The sequence below is a fragment of the Stegodyphus dumicola genome, chromosome 5, assembly GCF_044657685.1.
Source record: "Stegodyphus dumicola isolate Sdum_Otavi_A_Nest chromosome 5, ASM4465768v1".
Lineage (NCBI taxonomy): Eukaryota > Metazoa > Arthropoda > Arachnida > Araneae > Eresidae > Stegodyphus > Stegodyphus dumicola.
The window spans coordinates 16,035,385-16,055,438 of NC_140772.1; the positions used below are offsets into that span (position 1 = coordinate 16,035,385).

The window sequence follows — 20,054 nt, forward strand, 5'->3', positions numbered from 1 at the left end:
TGCTAGGAAGGCGGGAGAAATACCTTATAACGTAAAGGACAACTTGGGAAAAGAACGACAGCCAGCAGGAGGTCATGAGTCCACCTCATTTTTAGCTAAAGCACTATTGTAGAACCCTAATGTTTATGAAAATCAGGAAATGGGATAAAAAAATCCCCTGTGCTCTCGCCAGAATTAGAGCCGTAAGTCTTCCAATTATCATTTGAGGGTGCTAACTACTAGCATTTCAACAGCGTGCCTTGGGTATATCCTTATACCTTTTGTACAGTAGGCAGTGTGTCGAGTAACGGGTACAATTGGCATGGTGTTGATGACAATTCAATATGCATCCAGTGTATAAAGCCTATCATGTGTATAATTTATCCTGTATAATGCAATACCTGTGTATAACTAATTTCCTGTGAATAATTTAACCCGTATCGTGCTTATAAACCCCTATTGTGTATAATGTTCCTATGTATCATTAATTTCCCCGTGTATAATGCAATGCGTACTCAGTGTATAATGATAATATAATGCGTATCCTGTGTCTAATGCAAATCCTGTGCAAAATAACCCTTTTATAATCTACCAATATAGGGTTTATTAGAAAAGGATTTTAACGTAATAAGTTGATGTGAAATTAATGTAATGTTAGGGTAAGGTATTAATTTGATATGTAGTAAATAATGCAATGTGTAAATCATGTATCGTAATATATAATGTAATATGAAATTTAAGATAAAGGTGGACGTGGTGCTGTACTGATTAACCCAAATAGTAAAGGGACAGTGCCCGCGTCCTCCGTCACTTTTCACTTACCTTTTGCACAGGCGTCGAAGGTTAACTTCTTTATTCTAGGTATATAAATATTAGAATTTCTGAAACACCGTTAAGTAGAGGTGGCGAGGTTTCCTAAATTTCAGTTGTATCTATAAGTGTTACGGTCGAAAACATAGCTGTCAAAAACGGTACTGAGGAAACAACGTAAGACGAAAACGTCATCATAAAAAATGTTGCGGAAGAAAAGAAAGCAAGTTGAAAATATTGTAAGTCTTAAAGGATCGTGGTATGCCGTCGTCGAAAATAAAGCGCTTCAAAAGCTTAGCAGTTTTAAAACAATTATTTAGAAAAATCGTGGTAAAAATATAAAACCTACAAATCATCGCATAACGATAACATTGCAATGTTCACGCTTTAAAAGCTGCAAATGTATATTTCTATAATAATATGTGCTCGAAAAAATGAATTAGGAATATTTTACCTCTGTATTTAGTTTTTTTTTTTTTTTTTTTTTTTTTTTATATATATATATATATATAAATAATTATTTTCTGCAGAAACAGCAAGAAAATAAATTTAAACACTCAAAAACTGAAAATCTGTAGAAAATTAAGACTAGATATGGTGGTTAATAGAATTTTATACCCATATGGTAAGCAATTAAAGGTCCTTATTAGCACTAAGGGCGTTAGCCCAGAAAGCTATTAATTTCGTTTTGGAATTTTACGTTGAATCACTATGAACGAAGTTTCAGTTTTCAAATTATTGCCACCAAATATTATCGCCCAGTATTATATTTAAAGAAATTAAATAATGAAGAATCTGTATAATTTATGTATGTTTCTCGAATTGTGATAAAACAACGGTATCTAGAGTCATCAAATTTTCAATAACATAATTATCCACTCGAATAGAGGCAGTGGAAGCCCGAATTCGGGAATTCCACATTCGGGCTTCCAGACAGCCGAATTTTGAATTTCCTGTATTATCTGTTTCATATTTTGGAAAACTTTAACGAATTTTATTTTTGATTGACATAATAGATGATTTCAAAGCGAGGGAGGGCAACACTGTACGGGGGGGGGAGAAGAGAATTATGTCCAGCACGCGAGGCTCTATCTCGGAAATTCTAAAGATATGCTTTTTTGAAATTATTTTGTGATAGTGCTGTAGAATAGAATTTTACTGTTTAAGTGCGAAGAACATGATATTTAATAAATAAAGGTAACACACAAAACATTTTAAAAAGGCCCTTTTGGGCGTAGTATAAAATCCGAAAACTTTCAGATTTTTTTTAATTTTCGTTTTAGACCAAAGTGGCTTTATCTCTGAAGGACTATTGTTTTCGTTTTGCGATTTTGCGTTAAAAACTTTAAAAGGCTGTATCAGTTTTCAAATCGTTGCCACCAAATACTATCGCGCTGTATTATATTTGAAGAAATTAAATAATGAAGAATCTGCATAAATGTATGTTTCTTTCATTGTGATGAAACAACAGTACCTAGAGCCATCCAATTTTGAATGACGTAATTCTACTGCGAATATGGGCATCTGAAAGCCCGAATTTGAAATCTGGAATTTGTTTTTATCATCAATTTCCTATTTTGTAAAATTTTAATGAATTTTTTATTAACAAACTCAACGATTTAATAACGAGCAATGGCAAAACTCTACGGGGGAAAAAGCCTTTTTATCTCCAGCGCGCGGAACTGTGTATCGGAAATTCTAAAGATAGGCTCATTTTAAAATTATTTTGCAGCATTGCTGTTGAAATGAATTTTATGGTTTAAGTGCAAAAAACATGATATTTAATAAAGGTAATACGCAAAACGTTAAAAAACGCCCCTTTTGACATAATTTTAAATCTAAAATATTTCAGATTTTTTTGATTTTATTTATTTATTTATTATTTTTTAATTTATCACTTTTATACAATTCTCATTGATAATTTTTTATGCAAAAATGAATCGAAAAAAAATTAGAAAAGAGAAGAATAAGTAACTTCAGGAGATTGCTCATATTAAAATCGTTTTCTTTAACTTTGTTAAAAATATTCCTCGTTCCTTCTTGCGCTCGCAAATAAATATCTGAATATATAACACATTTGCAGATTTTAAAGCCTGAAAAACATATGTCTGCGATGTTATCGTCCTGCAACGATTTTATTTTTTACCAAGATATTTTCTACGAGGTTGTTTTAAAACTGCGATGTTTTTGAACTGCTTTATCTTCCACGACGATGTTTTATATCTTTGTGTTTTAGATTACCATTTTCGCAATTAAGCACGAATCTAACAAAACTTTTAATTTAACTTAATTTAACATAACTTAATAACACATAAAAGAAGTAAAACTTAAAAGCTTTTCATGCTACTTCTTATAGTACAATTAAAAATTAAAAAATACTTCCACTTCTCCTTATTCAAACTTTCGGAAACTCTAGTACTTAAAGCAGTCATACATAAAATCTAACCTTTAGTTCTAAACTTGATTCCACCATTCAAATTCCACGTTTCTAATAAATTTCAATCAGATTTTTCACATGTCAGCTGGGTGGAGGATCAGCATCTCAGGCTAAACATCTATACTGGATACTTGTCACAGTACTTTTCTAAATTAAAATATTCGTTCGCTATTTAAACTCAAATTAATTTACATTATGGGAAGGATGCGGGAAGATGTAGAATTTTTAAAGAAAAAGAATTAAGGTAAATGCATTAAAAAAGAACTTTTATACGTAATCAAGAGTTCCAGGTGAAATTCAATGATACTCAATTTTATTCATGCCGAATAAATGACGGCTATTATGCAATTTGCTTCGCGTTCCGAAGCAACAGTTTTAAGTGAAGAAAACATTTGAAAACTTATAAAATGATTTACTCAGCCAGCTTAGAAAATTGTAAATTAGGTATATGATGTCTTAGCGTCAGTTAGGATAAACCCAAGGTAAACGCCAAAATATGAGCTCTTTTGGAATCATATAATATATAAATTCCCCTGCCCCCACCCAAAACAAATTACAGTTTATATTTGATTTTGGAAGCCTATTATTAATACACGATAAAAAGAAGTAATGTCATTACGCGATCTCTTCTGCGTGAAAATTCAGTAAAATCTACATTTAGTCTTATTCTTGCATTCATTCAGCTTACCGCGATAAGACATTTTCTGAAGAGATGCATTTGGAAGCAAATATTTTGGTTCAAAGGAATTCATTTTAAATCGTTCTATGGTTTGATTTGCACCTCGTGTAAAGATTATTTACGAATTGCATTTTAATATGCATATAAATTATCGCAGTACCATTAATAAATATAAAAAAACTTACAAGCATATAAAAAAGCGCTATTTTAACAAAAGGTGCAATAAACGTTTTATTGGAGAGATGTACGTAAAATTCGAAGCACAAAAAAAAAAGTAAATAATTTGGTTTACACATACTGTACGTAGATGAAACATTACTTCCCACAAGCAGGTATAAGCGATGTACCATTGGTCAACTGGTAATGCCTTCACACATTAACTTAAGATTCTAACCTATGTACTTTTCAGTTACAGTTAAAGTTGAAAAATCTTAAGAACTGGTAAGCGAATAATCGCTTGAGTTCGTGAGACAGAAAACAAAACTTGAGAGATTTCAAATTGATTTCACAGAACTCCTTCTTGGAGTTTTACAATAAAGCCTCCACTCGGGCTGAACTCAGGAACTAAGAAATTAAACTTAACTAATCTTAGCTAAAAAGATACAGCCGAAGCTATCAAGATTCTAACAGAGTTGGCTCCTTAACGCTAACTAATGGCGAAGTTATCAAGGGCCTAGCGTAATAATAGCTTAAGAGAGAGAGTAGCCTGAAAAGGCGAACGCGTGCTAGTTAGAATCACTGGCTCTTTAACGAAGTCAGTAGAACTTCACAGTTAAATACTTCTCCTCATTTGCATTCAAATGCGATTCTAAAAATACGTTCTGGCCGAAAGTTGTAAGCTTGAAATTAAGAAATGATAGTACAGTAACTTTAACTCAAAATTAACTGTTAGATAAATTAACACAATCCTTACAAACTCTTTAAATAAAAAATCTGATGTGTACACCACATCCTTGTACGGAATATTAAATTATACGCATTTTTTCTTGCATTTCATTTAAACTTATTAGATTGAATTAAACCTATTTCGCCGACAGCGCATAAACCACAATAGAATAAATGCATTCTTTAAAATTCACTTTGTTTACCATAGCCACACTCTGGCGCTAGATTTACTTAACAGTATTATATTTCGTTCATATTATAACTCAGAATGCACAAAATTTATATGATTTAAAGAATTATCTAATCGTTGCCACATGTTCTATTCAAATACTATAATAAAGCTAGAACGATGTATAAAAGAAATTAAGCAAACAAAACAAAAAAGAAACAGTTTTTCACAGACGATTGGGTATTTCTCATTCAATTAATTCAGTTTTCACTTCGCGACAAGGCAAAAATACATAAAAACTCTAAATATCTGTATGAAAAATTACGAAGTAAATCTTAAACGCTTATTAAAAAATTCCAGAAAGGATTAAGCATGATTTAAATAATAAATGAAGGCGTTAACTTTGCTGTTGCGAAGCTAAGTTTCTCTAGATCGGCAACAAATCCGCTATCCTGCTGTTTCAAATGTAAACAAGAGCAATGGCCGCCATCAAAAACATTATTAGGCTTAGCGGCACTTAAACAATTTTAAAATTGTTGATAATTCTAAAAAATATTGCATACAGATTTATTAAAGGCATAAAAAACCTTAACCGGAAGATAAGAACAACATAATTCAATCATTTTTAAAGCAAAAAACGTACAATTTACAAACATATAAGAGTAAAGAAACTGAGATCACTGAGCCGGGTAACAGAGTGGATATATATATAAATATATTTATATACGTTTGGTGCGGCCGATTGCAACCAAAATACGAGGTGCACATCTACATGTTATAGCAGTCCTATATACAAAATTTCAACGTTCTGAGGCTACTCGTTTTTGAGTTATGCGAGATACGTACGTACGCACGTACGTACATACGTTCGTAGAGATGCCACGAAAAATTCTCTTCAGAATTCATTTTAAAGCAGTTTTATAATTTTTTTGGAGGAAAAGAGTGCTTTATTCTGTCCTTACGTACAGATATCACGGAAATACATCGTTAAATTGCATTTGAAAGAGGTCAAAAAGGGATATTTTCGTTGAAATATGCTGCCTGAAACTTTTCGCGATTACAATACTTCCTTTTTACTTCGTACAAGGAAGTAAAAAGAACGAGAAGTAGGGGGGAAAATGGAAAATAATTGCAAGTTTCATAAGAATTTACAAAAAAAGGGTTGAGAAATTGGAAAACTAAAGCTTTCCGAATGGTCTAGAGCAGCGCTTCTCAACCTTTTGACTAACGATTACCATTTCATTTTTGACTAACGATTAATAGAAAAACTTCAGTGCCACTGTAAGGATCTTAAGTTTTACTAACGTTTATTTTATTTTAAATCTTTACTATCACTTCTTATTTTCTACTTTCGGCCAGAATTATAAGCGTGAAGGAGTTTATGCAAAGTTGTCTGGCGAACGCCAAGTATTTAAGTGTGGCCTTTTTTGCCAAGCAGAAGAGAGGAAGCCGTGAGTTCGAAGCAGGCCGCTTACCTTAGAAGTTACGCAGTTGCTACTTTGCCTTCCAGGCCAGAGGTTTTAATCCTCTTGATAAATTAAACGTATTGTAGTGTTCACAGTCTCTGTGCTACATACGCTTTCTGTTATTATAAGGCCAATCTTATTCTAAAGTTAAATTAGAGTTTAGTTTTATTTTGATATCTTTTAAGTTAGACCCCGAGTGGAGGGTCATTGTATTCCGAAGTACGGAAGTCATTGTATATAAAGAAAAAAATAAAGGGTTTTGTATACCCTTCGTCTGTATCCTGTCCACTTACTACAATTAGTGAACATAGCTTTAGTAAGCTCTCTGTTCTAGTCAGGTCATTGTATGTTTCCGAAGAAAGTTAGAAGAAACATGGAACCTGATAGTGGCGCCCGACGAAGAATAACCATGGCCGAGTTTCAAGAAGAACCTGTGCTGCCTGCAGAAACAGCTCAGAATCCAGAAATGCCAGCTGCCGCCCTGGAAGGATTTGGGTATATTGTCCAGACCATGCGCGCTTCGATAAAACCAGAAGCAACGTTTAATGGAAACTCACAGGTAACCAGTTTTTTGGAAAAATTGGATGACCACTTCATGCTCTACCCCGTGCACGAGTTTCAAAAAGTTACCTTAGCTACCAGCGCTTTGAGGGGCCAAGCGCTTAACTGGTTCAAATGTATCGGCAGAAGTCTCTTGGGTCAAGCAGGAAGTCCCACCTATACCTACGAAAATTTCAAGACTGCCCTACTAAATGCCTTCCCTGTTGTAAGGGATCGTGCGAAATTAGAAACAGAACTTTTCAGTATATATCAACAAAGAATGGAAAACCTCTCCAGGTTTATTTTAAGAAAAATTCACGTTTTCAAGCTCTTGTATGGAAACCGTCCGGATCCTGAAATAATTCAAGTGATTTTGCCGAGGTTACTACCCCAAGTGCAAGACTTTATTGAATTGAGAAATCCGACTACACTGGAAAAATTATTTGAGCTAGCAATCCAGTTTGAAAGTAGAAGAACGGCGGACGTCGAAAGAAGACGCCAATATCAACAGCGAAACCAATTTGGTACGCCAAGACTACAGCAAACTCAAGCACATGGCTACGGAGAAAAAGCGAATCAGTGGGCAAGGAAACCCGAGCATTCAAAAACAGCCGGCGAACGTCGACAGTTCAATAGCAACCCAGGAAAAAAGTCTCAAGGCCAGTGGAGAAAGAAGGAAAGCACCGAAAGAAAAAATAATTTAAACTAAAACGGATTTCTGCTGACGAGAGGGTGCGGAAATCCGAAGGCCACGAAAACCCCTCTTCCTACAAGTTAAATACAGTAATGGTGAAAAATTTAACTCTTCCGAAGATTGAAGTCTTGGTAAATAATATCCCGGCCACCGCACTCCTGGATACCGGCGCGCAGTGTTCCTGTGTGGCAGAAGTCTTTTTTAGAAAGTATTTTCGCAAATACCGCATATATAATGCGGATAATACAACAGTATTAGCGGCGCAAGGAGAACAATGTAAGTGCGTAGGTAAAGTACCTTTGTACATCCGTATCAAGGACGAACAAGTAAAGGTGATGTTTTTTATAGTAAAGAATTTGCAAGCACACTTAATACTAGGAATAGACTTTCTTTCAGACGCACAAGCTACACTGGATTTTAATGAAGCGTCTCTTAAGCTGACGATGAAGCCAGTGCGTGTAGAAAAGGTTGAACCGCCAAGGGTAAATCTCGACCACCTGCCTAATGACGAGCAAGATAGAATCCGACAAGTGGTAAGTGAATTTGCTTCCTTATTTAGTGATATTCCAGGATTTACCCAGGTTACTAACCATAGTATTGACACCGGAGATGCATTGCCGGTTCGTCAAAAACCATACCGGTATGATAAGAATAAGGAAAAAATTATAGAATGGCATATTACCGATATGCTACGTAAAAAGATCGTAACGCCTATCTCAAGTAGTTATGCTAGTCCGGTGGTTTTATGTAAGAAAAATAATGATTATCCTTTGGAGCATCCAAAAAGGTGGAGATTCGCTATTGATTACCGTAAATTAAATTCCATAACGAAATATCCGGTATATCCGTTACCGATTATAGAAGAAATTTTAAGGAACATAAAATCAACCAAATTTATGACAACTTTAGACTTAACGAATGGTTATTTTCAAATAGGGATCAGGCCTGAGGACGTGCCTAAGACTGCTTTTATAACCAAGTCTGGCACTTATGCATTTTTGCGAATGCCGTTTGGCCTTTCAGGCGCCCCAGCAACATTTCAGCGATGCATGGACATTGTGTTAAGACCTGTTCTCGGAAAGTCCACATTTATCTATTTAGACGATATCATTATTACTAGTGATAATCTAGACCAACATGTACAGGATTTAAGACAGGTGTTTTCTTTATTAAATGAGGCCGGTCTAAAAGTTAATGTCGAAAAATGCAAATTTGCAGCCCCTGAATTAAAATATTTAGGTTACAAAATATCGCAAAAAGGGATCGAGACAGATGAATCAAAAATAATCGCGGTACAAAAGTATCCCACTCCAAACACGGCAAAGAAGCTCTCTTCTTTTCTAGGACTTTGTTCATATTATAGGTCCTTTATAAAAGATTTTGCGGCTATCGCTGAGCCATTGTTAAAATTAAAAAGGAAAAAGGCAAGATTCTCGTGGACGGCCGAAGCCAATAGTGCTTTCGAAAAATTAAAACAAGCATTAACGCAAGCCCCTGTGTTGAAATTTCCTGAAAAGGATGAAAATTTAGAAATTTCAGCGGATGCTTCGGATTATGCGGTAGGAGCGGTACTTTCGCAAAATCAGCAGCCAGTAGCATTTTTTAGCCGAACTTTAAATCAAACACAAAGAAACTATTCCGCGACCGAGAGAGAGGCACTTGCAGTTCTGTTAGCAGTGCAAAAGTTCCGAGTCTATTTTGGAAAGGCGCCGATAACAGTATATTCTGATCATGCGGCGGTAACTAGATTGTACTCTGGAAAAAATTTATCCCCAAGGTTAATAAGATGGGCACTCAAGCTGCAAGAATATAATCTGGTAATCAAGCATACCCCCGGAAAGGAAAATATCGTAGCAGATGCCCTGTCACGAATTAAATTAGACGAACAGGGTAATACCGTAAAAGTTGCAATGCTGACAGCGTGTACAATAAATTCCCGAGAAACTGTAATAACCGAACTGGGTAAGGATCCTGAGTTTGGAAGTATTTATGAGTATTTGAAGGATCCTGAAAATTTTAGCCACCAAGATATTGTGGCGATAAGAAATAGGGCGGCCCATTACGAACTAATAGATGGTCTATTATTTTATACAAAAACTACGAATTCCAACAACGAATTTCGACCTGTTATCCCAGCTAGTCTTAGATTAAATATCCTGCAAGAGCTCCATGACAGCCCTTTAGCTTCTCATGCTGGTATTCGAAAAACTACTCAACGCGTACGCGAGGCAGTCTACTTTCCTGAACTGCAAAAGTTAACAAGGGCGTATGTCCAGTCCTGCCCAACATGTCAAGCCGTTAATTATATTAATTTCCGCCCGGCCGGGTTTCTAAATAGTATTAAATCCGAATTTCCAAATGAAATAATCGGTATCGATTTATTGGGCCCTTTCCCAAAAAGTCAGTTAAACAAAAGTCGCTATCTCCTTGTTATAGTTGATCATTTTAGTAAATGGACCGAAATTGTTCCCTTAAAACGAGCCTCCGCGAAATTAGTTACCGATTCTATTTTAAATAAATATATTTTAAAATACGGGGCGCCCCTAAAAGTTATATCGGATAATGGTCCTCAATTTGTAAGTAATATATTTGAAGACATGTGCCAAAAACTGGGCATACGTCATTTAAAAATGGTCCCGTATCGGCCGCAATCAAATATAGCGGAACGGGTCAACAGAAATATAGTGAAAATTATCCGTAGTTATGTTAAAAATTTTCATAAAAGCTGGGATAACTATGTCAATGAATTTGCTTTCGCCCTTAGGACCGCAAAACATGATACAACGGGCAAAACTCCTGCTGAGTTATTTCTAGGCAGAAAGATTATAACACCGTTAGATAAATTATTTTATGTGCAACAAAGAGCCCCAGAATTTAAAATGGGTGATATAGAAAAACTAATTAAGGAAGCAAAGAAGAATACGGAAGTAGCACAAAGAAAACAGAAGCTCTATTATGATTTGAAACGACGGGGAGTAACTTATAAAGTAGGGGATGAAGTACTAAAAATTAAGCATTCACTTTCTTCAGCACCAGAAGATAAAACTGCCAAATTTTTCCCACGCTTTGAAGGACCATATGTTATAGAAAAAATAACTCACGCTGTTGTAGTATTAAAGGCAAGAAATGGCGAAACCTGTTCCGCAAACATTGACCAGATAAAACCATTCTATGACCGTAATAAAATGCAAATCTTTTCAGATCTTTTGCAGGATCCGGTACGGCAGACACCGCAGGTACAAGTTCCAGAGGTGGGAAAACGACAAGTACAAGGGCAAGCCAATGAGAGACAGAAGCAAGTGAAAAGAAAATTGCCCCGCGGAAAAATTGAAGGTACAAAGAAAAAGAAGTCGTTCCACCGTCCAAAAAACAGAGTTCACGAACACCCCCAGAATGAAGAAGGGAGAAGGACGACGTATGTGGAAAAGACCGGGAGAAAGGACGGCAACTATAACCCGGCTGTGAAACGGAAGATTGACTCATCCGACAGAACTCTCCGCAGCAAAAGTCGCCGAACTGCGGAAGGGCCATCAGCGGCGGAGGAAAAAGTACAAGAAAAATTTGAACGGCCAACAACGAGGTCCAAGCAGGATCACGACAGAAGTTTCCCGGTTCCACCAAGACCAGCTGCCTTCAAGCGGCCAAGACCACAAGCAGAGGACAGAAGGAAGATGTTCAAGGGTGGCCGTAGTGGTGAAAAACGGAAGCTTCCAGAGGAAAGCACTGAAGGGCGAGCCCGTACAAGAAGGAGGATCAACCAAGCTACGGTTTGCAGCACCTTTAAAGACTGGGCCCAGAAAAGGATGTCTGAATATTACAAAGATAAGTAAAATTTTGTGTTACTTTACAAACTTAAGTTAATCTTTCATTCTTACTGCAAGTGGCAGATTTGAAGAAGTTTTACCTCATGCGAGGTCTACCTTTATCGCCAAAAGGGCGAGAAATGAGTTGTGACCGATTTTCTTATTATGTTTTTCAATTACTCGCGCGTAAAACTAAAGTTGATGTATAATAGCGTTGTATAAAGACTTAAATTGTATAAATTTTATTTAAAACATTCTAACAAGAAAGAAGTTTTAGTCTGAAAGACTTTTTGAAATGTAGTATTATTTCAATGTAGAAAGAATTGGCACTTGCTTTGAAAAGAATAGAAGTTAACAATGTACTACTAATGTATGTTTTCAAATGTGTAAAATTAACGGCATCTTCATATGTTCTTGTATACATGTGAACTGTTATTTTGAATGTTTAGAAATACCGTGATATGGTAAAAGTGAAAGTAATGTTAAAAAAATTTGTTATTCGTGTGACTGTAAAGATTAAATCATGCTGAATATGTGTTAAAGGTTGAATGATGTAGTTAGGCTCTCTGACGCTACACTTTAGAGTTAGCTACTTTCAGAATAGTACCTCAGGGTCTAGAGTTGAAATTAGGGTGTGTTAAGAGGTCTCGTATGTTGAATTTTAACACGTTAGTGTTTTGATTGTAGGAGGAAGTGTTGAACACATAGACAGAAACACATTCGTGTTTGGTGTTTTTACAACACATGTCAGAGAGCACGGGGAGAGATAATTAAAATAGTCATGAATGAAATAAGAATGTTAAGAAAAGTATATTCTATATGTTATTTACAATGTCATTCTGTAACATTTCATTAAACTAGTTTTCCTTCCAGATCTCTGGAAGGAACCAGAATTGAATAAAGCTCCTGTTTTGATGCAGTACAGATGAAAAAGAAAAAAGATTGTTGTATATTCCGGGAGCTGCTATTGTAACAAATTTCTTTCTTTTAAAATTTTCTAGTTTCTAGCTAAGTTATGTTTGTAAAAGTTTGGCCTCGCGTTAGTTTCTAGAGCTAAAAGTTTTCAACAAGGTCGTTTTAGACCTCAGTTTCAAACTAATTAACTCTGGCGGGAAGTATGTAAGGATCTTAAGTTTTACTAACGTTTATTTTATTTTAAATCTTTACTATCACTTCTTATTTTCTACTTTCGGCCAGAATTATAAGCGTGAAGGAGTTTATGCAAAGTTGTCTGGCGAACGCCAAGTATTTAAGTGTGGCCTTTTTTGCCAAGCAGAAGAGAGGAAGCCGTGAGTTCGAAGCAGGCCGCTTACCTTAGAAGTTACGCAGTTGCTACTTTGCCTTCCAGGCCAGAGGTTTTAATCCTCTTGATAAATTAAACGTATTGTAGTGTTCACAGTCTCTGTGCTACATACGCTTTCTGTTATTATAAGGCCAATCTTATTCTAAAGTTAAATTAGAGTTTAGTTTTATTTTGATATCTTTTAAGTTAGACCCCGAGTGGAGGGTCATTGTATTCCGAAGTACGGAAGTCATTGTATATAAAGAAAAAAATAAAGGGTTTTGTATACCCTTCGTCTGTATCCTGTCCACTTACTACAATTAGTGAACATAGCTTTAGTAAGCTCTCTGTTCTAGTCAGGTCATTGTATGTTTCCGAAGAAAGTTAGAAGAAACATTGAACCTGATACCACCACCACATTCATAAAAGGAACAGAATAAAAATTGGTTACCATTTTAATTATCAAAATTTAAGTTATAATACCTTAATTCTAATTAATTGCGAAAAAAAACGCCCCTTTGGAAGTAATTTAAAATCTGAAACCTGTGAGATTTTTATCTTTTTATATATTACTATTATTATTATTTTACTTTTCAAATGTACACAGGGTACATAACGTCCCTATGTTAGCCTAAATGCATATTTATCTAGTAGCCTATAAAATATTTCGCTTTTCTACTTCGGCCATCTCTGTTGATAATCTATGTTAACAAATCATGTTAAACTTTAAAAAAATCCTTTTAAACGACTGTTAAATTCTGAACCCTTTGAGTTTTTTAAAAATTATTTGCTTAAAATTATGTTTTTATGTATTTTTATTTATTTATTTAGAATTTTTTGTATGATAATAATATATTATTTATAATCCATTAAATTTAACTTTGAATGTGGAGTCACTTCTTTCGCTTAAATAGTATGTTTGCAGGTATCTAGACAACTGTATTTATGGATATTAAAGCAAAAGAAATAATTCACAGTAGAAAAAAAGGTTTTTCCCATAAAACCATGGTAATTTTTTAGTGATATATGCAGAATTTCATTTATATACCGTTGCATCATCTACAGCTTCATAGAAAGCCTGCTGCAGAATGTAAACAAGTATTTCTAGTATAGTATTATGGATCAATTTACTCACTTTATACTTTTTTTTTTTTTTTTTTTTTTTTTTGTTGTTGTTTATAGAAAATTTTGTTGAAAGTAACCTGATATCTTCCCTTAAATATATAGTAACTACTTATAGTATCCACGGTTGAAGTAACCTTGTAGCACTTTTCAGTGAATATCTATTCCGATAGCGGTGGTTCGAAACAAAGTATACTAATTTCGATTATTTACATTATCTCTTAAAATTTATGTGATAAAATAGCACCATTCAGTAAAATATGAGCGTAATTGAACAGATAATATGTAGCTAAGAGTAATTTTAACGGGAAAAAAGTAAAATTTAGTAAACGGTTGCGGCTTAAGTAATTAAAACTCGTGAAACTTCGATGACCTAAAACTTGCATGAAAAATTTCGCGTTCGAAGATTTTTATTACAAGGGGCGCTTTTTTAACATTTCGTGGGTTAACTTTATTTATTAAATATAACGTTCTTCGTACTTAAACCATAAAGTTCAGTTCAACAGCAATATCGCAAAATAATTTTAAAATGAGAATATCTTTAGAATTTTCGATACACAGTCTCGTGCGCTGGAGGTAAAATTTTTTTTCCGTGCAGTGTTGCCATTACTCACTTTGAAATAGTTGAGTTTCTTAATCAAAAACTCATAAATGCTTTACAAAATGCGAAATAGACAATAAAACAAATACCAAATTTGGGCTTCCAGATGCCCATATACGGGTAGAGATGTACGTTATTCAAAATTTGATGACCGTTGTTTTATCACAATGTGAGAGACACACATAGATTTACACAGATTATTCATTATTTAATTTCTTCAAATATAGTACAGAGCTCTCATATTTGATGGCAACAATATAAAATGTGATTCGCCGTTTATAGTAAATCAAAGTAAAATGCCAAAACGAAATTAATAACCCTTTTGAGCAAATTGCTCCTTTGGGCTAATAATGCAAAACTAGTAAGGAATTTGGTAAAAACTATATTGTAATTAATTGTAATTTAATAAACAATCAAATTCTGGAATCACCGTTATTTTAAATGAAGATTATCCTTTAACTGAACAATGATTTTGTGCATTATTTCATTATACTGCACATAAACAGATTTTCTTTAATAAGTAGCATGTTTTTAATAGGATCGTTTGGCCGGAAAGCGACTTTAATTAACTTTGGGAGACGTCTTTTTATGGTATTCCAGAAGATTTTCTAAGCATAGAGTAATCAAAAATTTTACTTTTTTAATTTCAATTTTGGAATGGGATTACTTTGCATAGTATTTCTGTAGAAATTCTAATGGAAGCTAACATAATCATTAAATATAAAACTAATATAGCATATAAAGGAAATTGGAAAGAAACACAAAAGATGTTTGGGAACTTATTCGCCGTTCATAAAAACATTTGCTATTTAAGAAAACCTTGAAAATTCTTCAAAATTCTCAAAACTGATTGTAGAAATTCGCTAGAAGATAATCTTACTGCTATAACTGTAGTTACATGAGTAAAGATAGAAATATTATACAGTGGTATATACGAAGAAAAGGTAATATCAGCTAATTTAGTTTTTATGATGATTTTAAATTAGAGAAACGTTTTATATATTAAGAGAAAATCTAAGAGCTGAGTGGAAAGCATTATTCCAACTTGGTCTTTGATATTAAGTCCATAGCAATTTTTGAACATAGCATTTCTCTTTGTGGAAAAGAGTCCATGAGAGACCAGAAGGAAATGTGAGAGAATATGACAGAGACTGAACTCTAGCTAATGTTCTTTTGCGTCTGTTAAACAGGAATTCAATCTGACTCTTACAGAACACTTTCCAAAATAAAACTCTGCATGATTTCTGCAAAATATTTTATTAACTTAAAAATAGATTTTCTATTTTAATTAGCATTTATCTATTAGTAAAATATTATAGTAGTAATATGATTCTTGTGGTAGTAAGTTCGTAACTTATAATGGATATTTATTCAAAAAAGACGGTCGAAACAGTTTATAACGATGCAGAATATCCAAAAGTGTAAAAAAATATCAGAGGTCCAAGAATAAAAAAAACTAAGCTGAAGAATGAAATATTTATTGCTTTAAAATTTGGTACTTCAGAAATTTTAAATTTAATATTATAAACAGAATGTGTCAGAGATTCATATAAACACCAACTAAACTTAGAAGGATAAGATTTGAATAACGTGTATCATCAGCAAATATTTAAGCTCATTTGGATTAGTAAAGACAGACGGTTTCGAAATGAAAACGTTTTCCTTTTACAGATTACGTCCAGTGACTTCTGAACCATTTGTTTTCTTGAAATTTTATTTAATTTCATTCGATTGCAATTTTTTATCAAATATGAAATTAAAAACTAGCATTTCAACGAAGCATCTTAAATAATTAAGGTAATCTTTCTATGCAACGAAATATTGCTAGTAGAATTCAAATTCTCTAAACTGACTGGGATTACAAGTCATGGAATATTCTCGAAATTCGGATAAGAAGATTTACTTCTATTATATAAATATAGATTGACTTTTTGGATATCACGGAATTTTATGTTTTTGTGTATCTGTATTTAATTTTAACGAAGATTACACTGTTAAAGAAATTATTACTAACTTTTCCTAAAACAAAAAGACGTTTTGTCATCAAGAAGAAGACGATACACGTAATACAATGTATATCGAAAAGCTAACAGAAAGTAGCATTTCAGTTACACTGCATGCTGTACAATAAAAGTTCCTTTGGTGCAGAGGAACTGACAAAACCTCATTCTGCTAATTGGGTCTATTTTTATCAAAGAAGCACTTTTTATGGTTAGCAATTATACGTGACATAAGCAAAGAATTATAGGTCTAAATACAGTGTACTATTATAGGGTGCATATTTACTGAAAAATCTACATGCCATGCAGCCTGATCTAAATTAAATGAATACTAAATTAAATGAAATTGTGTACCATAGTATGCCACCATTTTTACTCTATTTAAAGTAATGAGTCAATAATTAACAAGCTTAACTTTACTTGGTTTGAAAGAATGACAAACGATCTGAAATTTACTTGTCGATCTTTTTAACCAATTAAAGAACTTAGTTAGTTGGAATTCCGGATGACTGGATATCTTGTATTTGTAGGAAATTGCTTTCTTACCTGAATCATACATGGCACAAAGAAACAGCTATAGGTAATAGGTGGAAAATCCGTCATTTTCACCAATCCACAGGCACCTTCCATCTCGGCGTTGTTGGATGCTGTCATACACAAGTTTTAAAATCAGTAACCGAATTAGTTTTCCAAAGAAAGCAATATGTTCCGAACCAAGATATATAAGCTCTCGCTAAAATAACACAGATTCAAAAGGTATATCCGTCATATATCCTTCAACAACATGAAATAATCCACTGATCAGCTGTGAGTGAATATTCTTTGCATATAGGTAGTCAAAATGAGAAATGGAATTTGCATAAACTTGTTAAACGCTCATAAGCTTAATTTCTAGCTAGCAGCTTTTATGACTTGTGTTATCATTGTCATCCATTCTTGAATGGTAGCAAGGAACCACATTCTGTTCTTCTGATAATATGGAGAAGATGCAAATAAATGAAGAGAGCAATTTAACAATTTCCGGTCGCACGTTTCTTTGTTAAAATTTCCGGATAGTAAACGGAGGTTTTTAAGAAAGAATTACTTTACTTATAGACTTGGGAACTAAAAGTGAACTTGGCAACAAAATCCTGTTCCAGTATGCTGACGAGTCTCCCGAGAATGTCACTGCGACTGTGTTTCTCGCTTGAGACCGAAGAAGCGTTTGAGACAAATGCCTCAGCAGAGCATTTCTAGGAGTGATAAGGACGGTGGAGGAAATCAGTTTTTTAGCGAGTGTTTCAATGTAATCGGATAACGGCTCTCCTCTGTAAATAGCTGCGAATACATATACTCGAGTGGCGATGAGGCGGGACAGTAGCTAGAATGACGTAATACACAAAACAGGTATACAACTTCCTCTTGCATTCCACTTCAAAAGCGGCGGAAACGATAATATTCGGGATCAGAAATGAAAGCGAGATGTTCTTTCAAGCTCTGTTCGGCTTCTCCCGGTTGCTCTTATTGTCGATCTGCTATCACATGCTCAGAAGCAAACTCTTTTTTCCTAATCGAATTTATATCAGGAATTAATTATCTCTGAACACGTAAGTTCACGAATGACGATAGCAGTCAACACTCGTTTAATCGGGGTAGTCTATTAAACGGGCTGAGGACTTACTGGGCACTGTTAAAAAAGTCTGAAAGGTTTCAGATTTTAACGGTCTCTCAAGAGGGTTTATTAAAGTTTTTCACGCTCTCGCTGAGCACGCAGTCTACCAGCCTGCTGTTACACTCATACCTACTAGCCCCCCTTTTTTTTTCTTTTTGCCTTTATTATTAAACATCATATTCTTCTCATTTATCACTGCATTATCACCATTCAACAGCAAAATTACAAAAATTTTAAAAGAAGTATATATTTAGAATTCCTAATGCAGCGTTAAGTATTGGTATGTATTTTTCTGCTTTTTTTCACACTTTTCTCAGTTTAATGGATAAGATGGTTTTATAAAAGTTGTTTTTGTCTTTTTATTATTGACGTTTTGTGTGTTTTCTTTATTTATTAAATACCACGTTCTTGGATAAAATTCGATTCAACAGCAAAATCACAAAATATTTAAAAACGGCACATATTTAGAACTTCCAATAGACAGTCTTGAGAGCTGGAGATAAAAGTGTTTTAATCCGTAGTGTTGCCACTCTTCGCTTTGAAATCGTTTAGTTTGTTAATAAAAAATACATTAAAGTTTTATAAAATAGGAAATACAGAATTCGAAATTAAAAATCCGGGCCTCCAGGTGCACATATTTGGGTGGAGGACTAAGTTAATCAAAATTGGATGGCTCTAGGTACCGTCGTTTTATCACAATGCGAGAAACTACATACGTACTCGCAGATTCTTCATCATTTAATTTCTTTAAAAATAACCCAGAACGATAATATTTGGTGACAACAATTTGAAAAGTGATGTATCTGTTTATAGTGAACTGACACAAAATCCCATTTCGAGACTACGACTAATAATAAATAAAGCCGACTAATAATAAAAAATTGTTAAGCTCTTTTAATTCAGTACAATACAAAAATTACTGTCCAGAATTACCCATGTAAAAAAAAAAAAAATGTCTTGCGAAAAATATGAAAAGTAAACGAAACATACGTAAGGGATAATTATCATACATGATGTCTACCAGGTCAATCCTGCCAAAAATGTTTTGCTCGACTATTTTACGCGAGTTTGAACTTGCTGACATTGCTCAAATTATGTAGTAAGTATTATTTTTAATTTTACATCTTAATTACTTTCTTTCTACTAGTGTTTATTCTTCCGTTATTCTTTTTGTTTAAAACATTGATTTAACTTTATAACAAATGAGCTTATTTTCCATTAAACTGATCGACAATGCAGTTAAATTGTAAAAAAATATGTTTTTTCGATTGCAAGACGAGTTATTTCTTTTTCTCGTGGTTTTTTTAATTGCCTTCAGACGAATCGCGCTTTCGACTTAAACGTAGACATCGCCCATTTGTATTCTAGTTAATCGGAAGCTAAATGTATATGTTACCGTGAAAGACCGATATTGGAGAATGTCGACTTTCACTGGAGAATGTCAACATTCAATACGTCGGTGAAAGATCGAATATTGCATTACTTTCTTGTATATTCGGACCTTCACCGGTGTATGTCGATAATCACAAATATGCTCTGGTGTACGTAGAAAAGGTTAGGTTAGGTTATTTAATTACGGCAAAGCCTCGACGGCTATCTGCCTAAGGGAGGGATGCCTTCGTGGAGGACTTTCTAAGGGAAACTGGCTCGTATACACGTTACACATGGGGAAAACCACGAAAACACCCATGCAGCCAGCCCGTTCGCGGGATTCGAACCTCGGACCGAACTACCAGTGTTCATGTAGGTAGAAAAGAGAGGAGTATATGTACACGCTGTCATTGCAAAAGGAAGTGTTCTACAAATGAATGCAGTTGTAAAAGCAAGGGCCTCTTGTACAAATCAATAACAGTTAAATACAATAATAGTTAAAGTTACAATAATAGTTAAAGTTGTTGCAATAAATAAGATATGAATCACATAATTTCGTAAGTTT

General features: G+C 34.1%; 1 protein-coding gene across 1 annotated transcript in view; it reads right to left on the minus strand.

The window, feature by feature from the left end:
• IP3K1 (inositol-trisphosphate 3-kinase-like protein) overlaps nt 1-17,852 on the minus strand; it is a 410,761-nt gene extending 392,909 nt beyond the window's left edge. Inside the window, exon 1 of the mRNA XM_085816461.1 lies at nt 17,014-17,852. Coding sequence (XP_085672587.1) covers nt 17,014-17,121 — 108 coding nt within the window. The 5' untranslated portion in view covers nt 17,122-17,852. The remainder of the gene's footprint in view (nt 1-17,013) is intronic.
• Between the last annotated feature and the right edge of the window lie 2,202 nt (nt 17,853-20,054).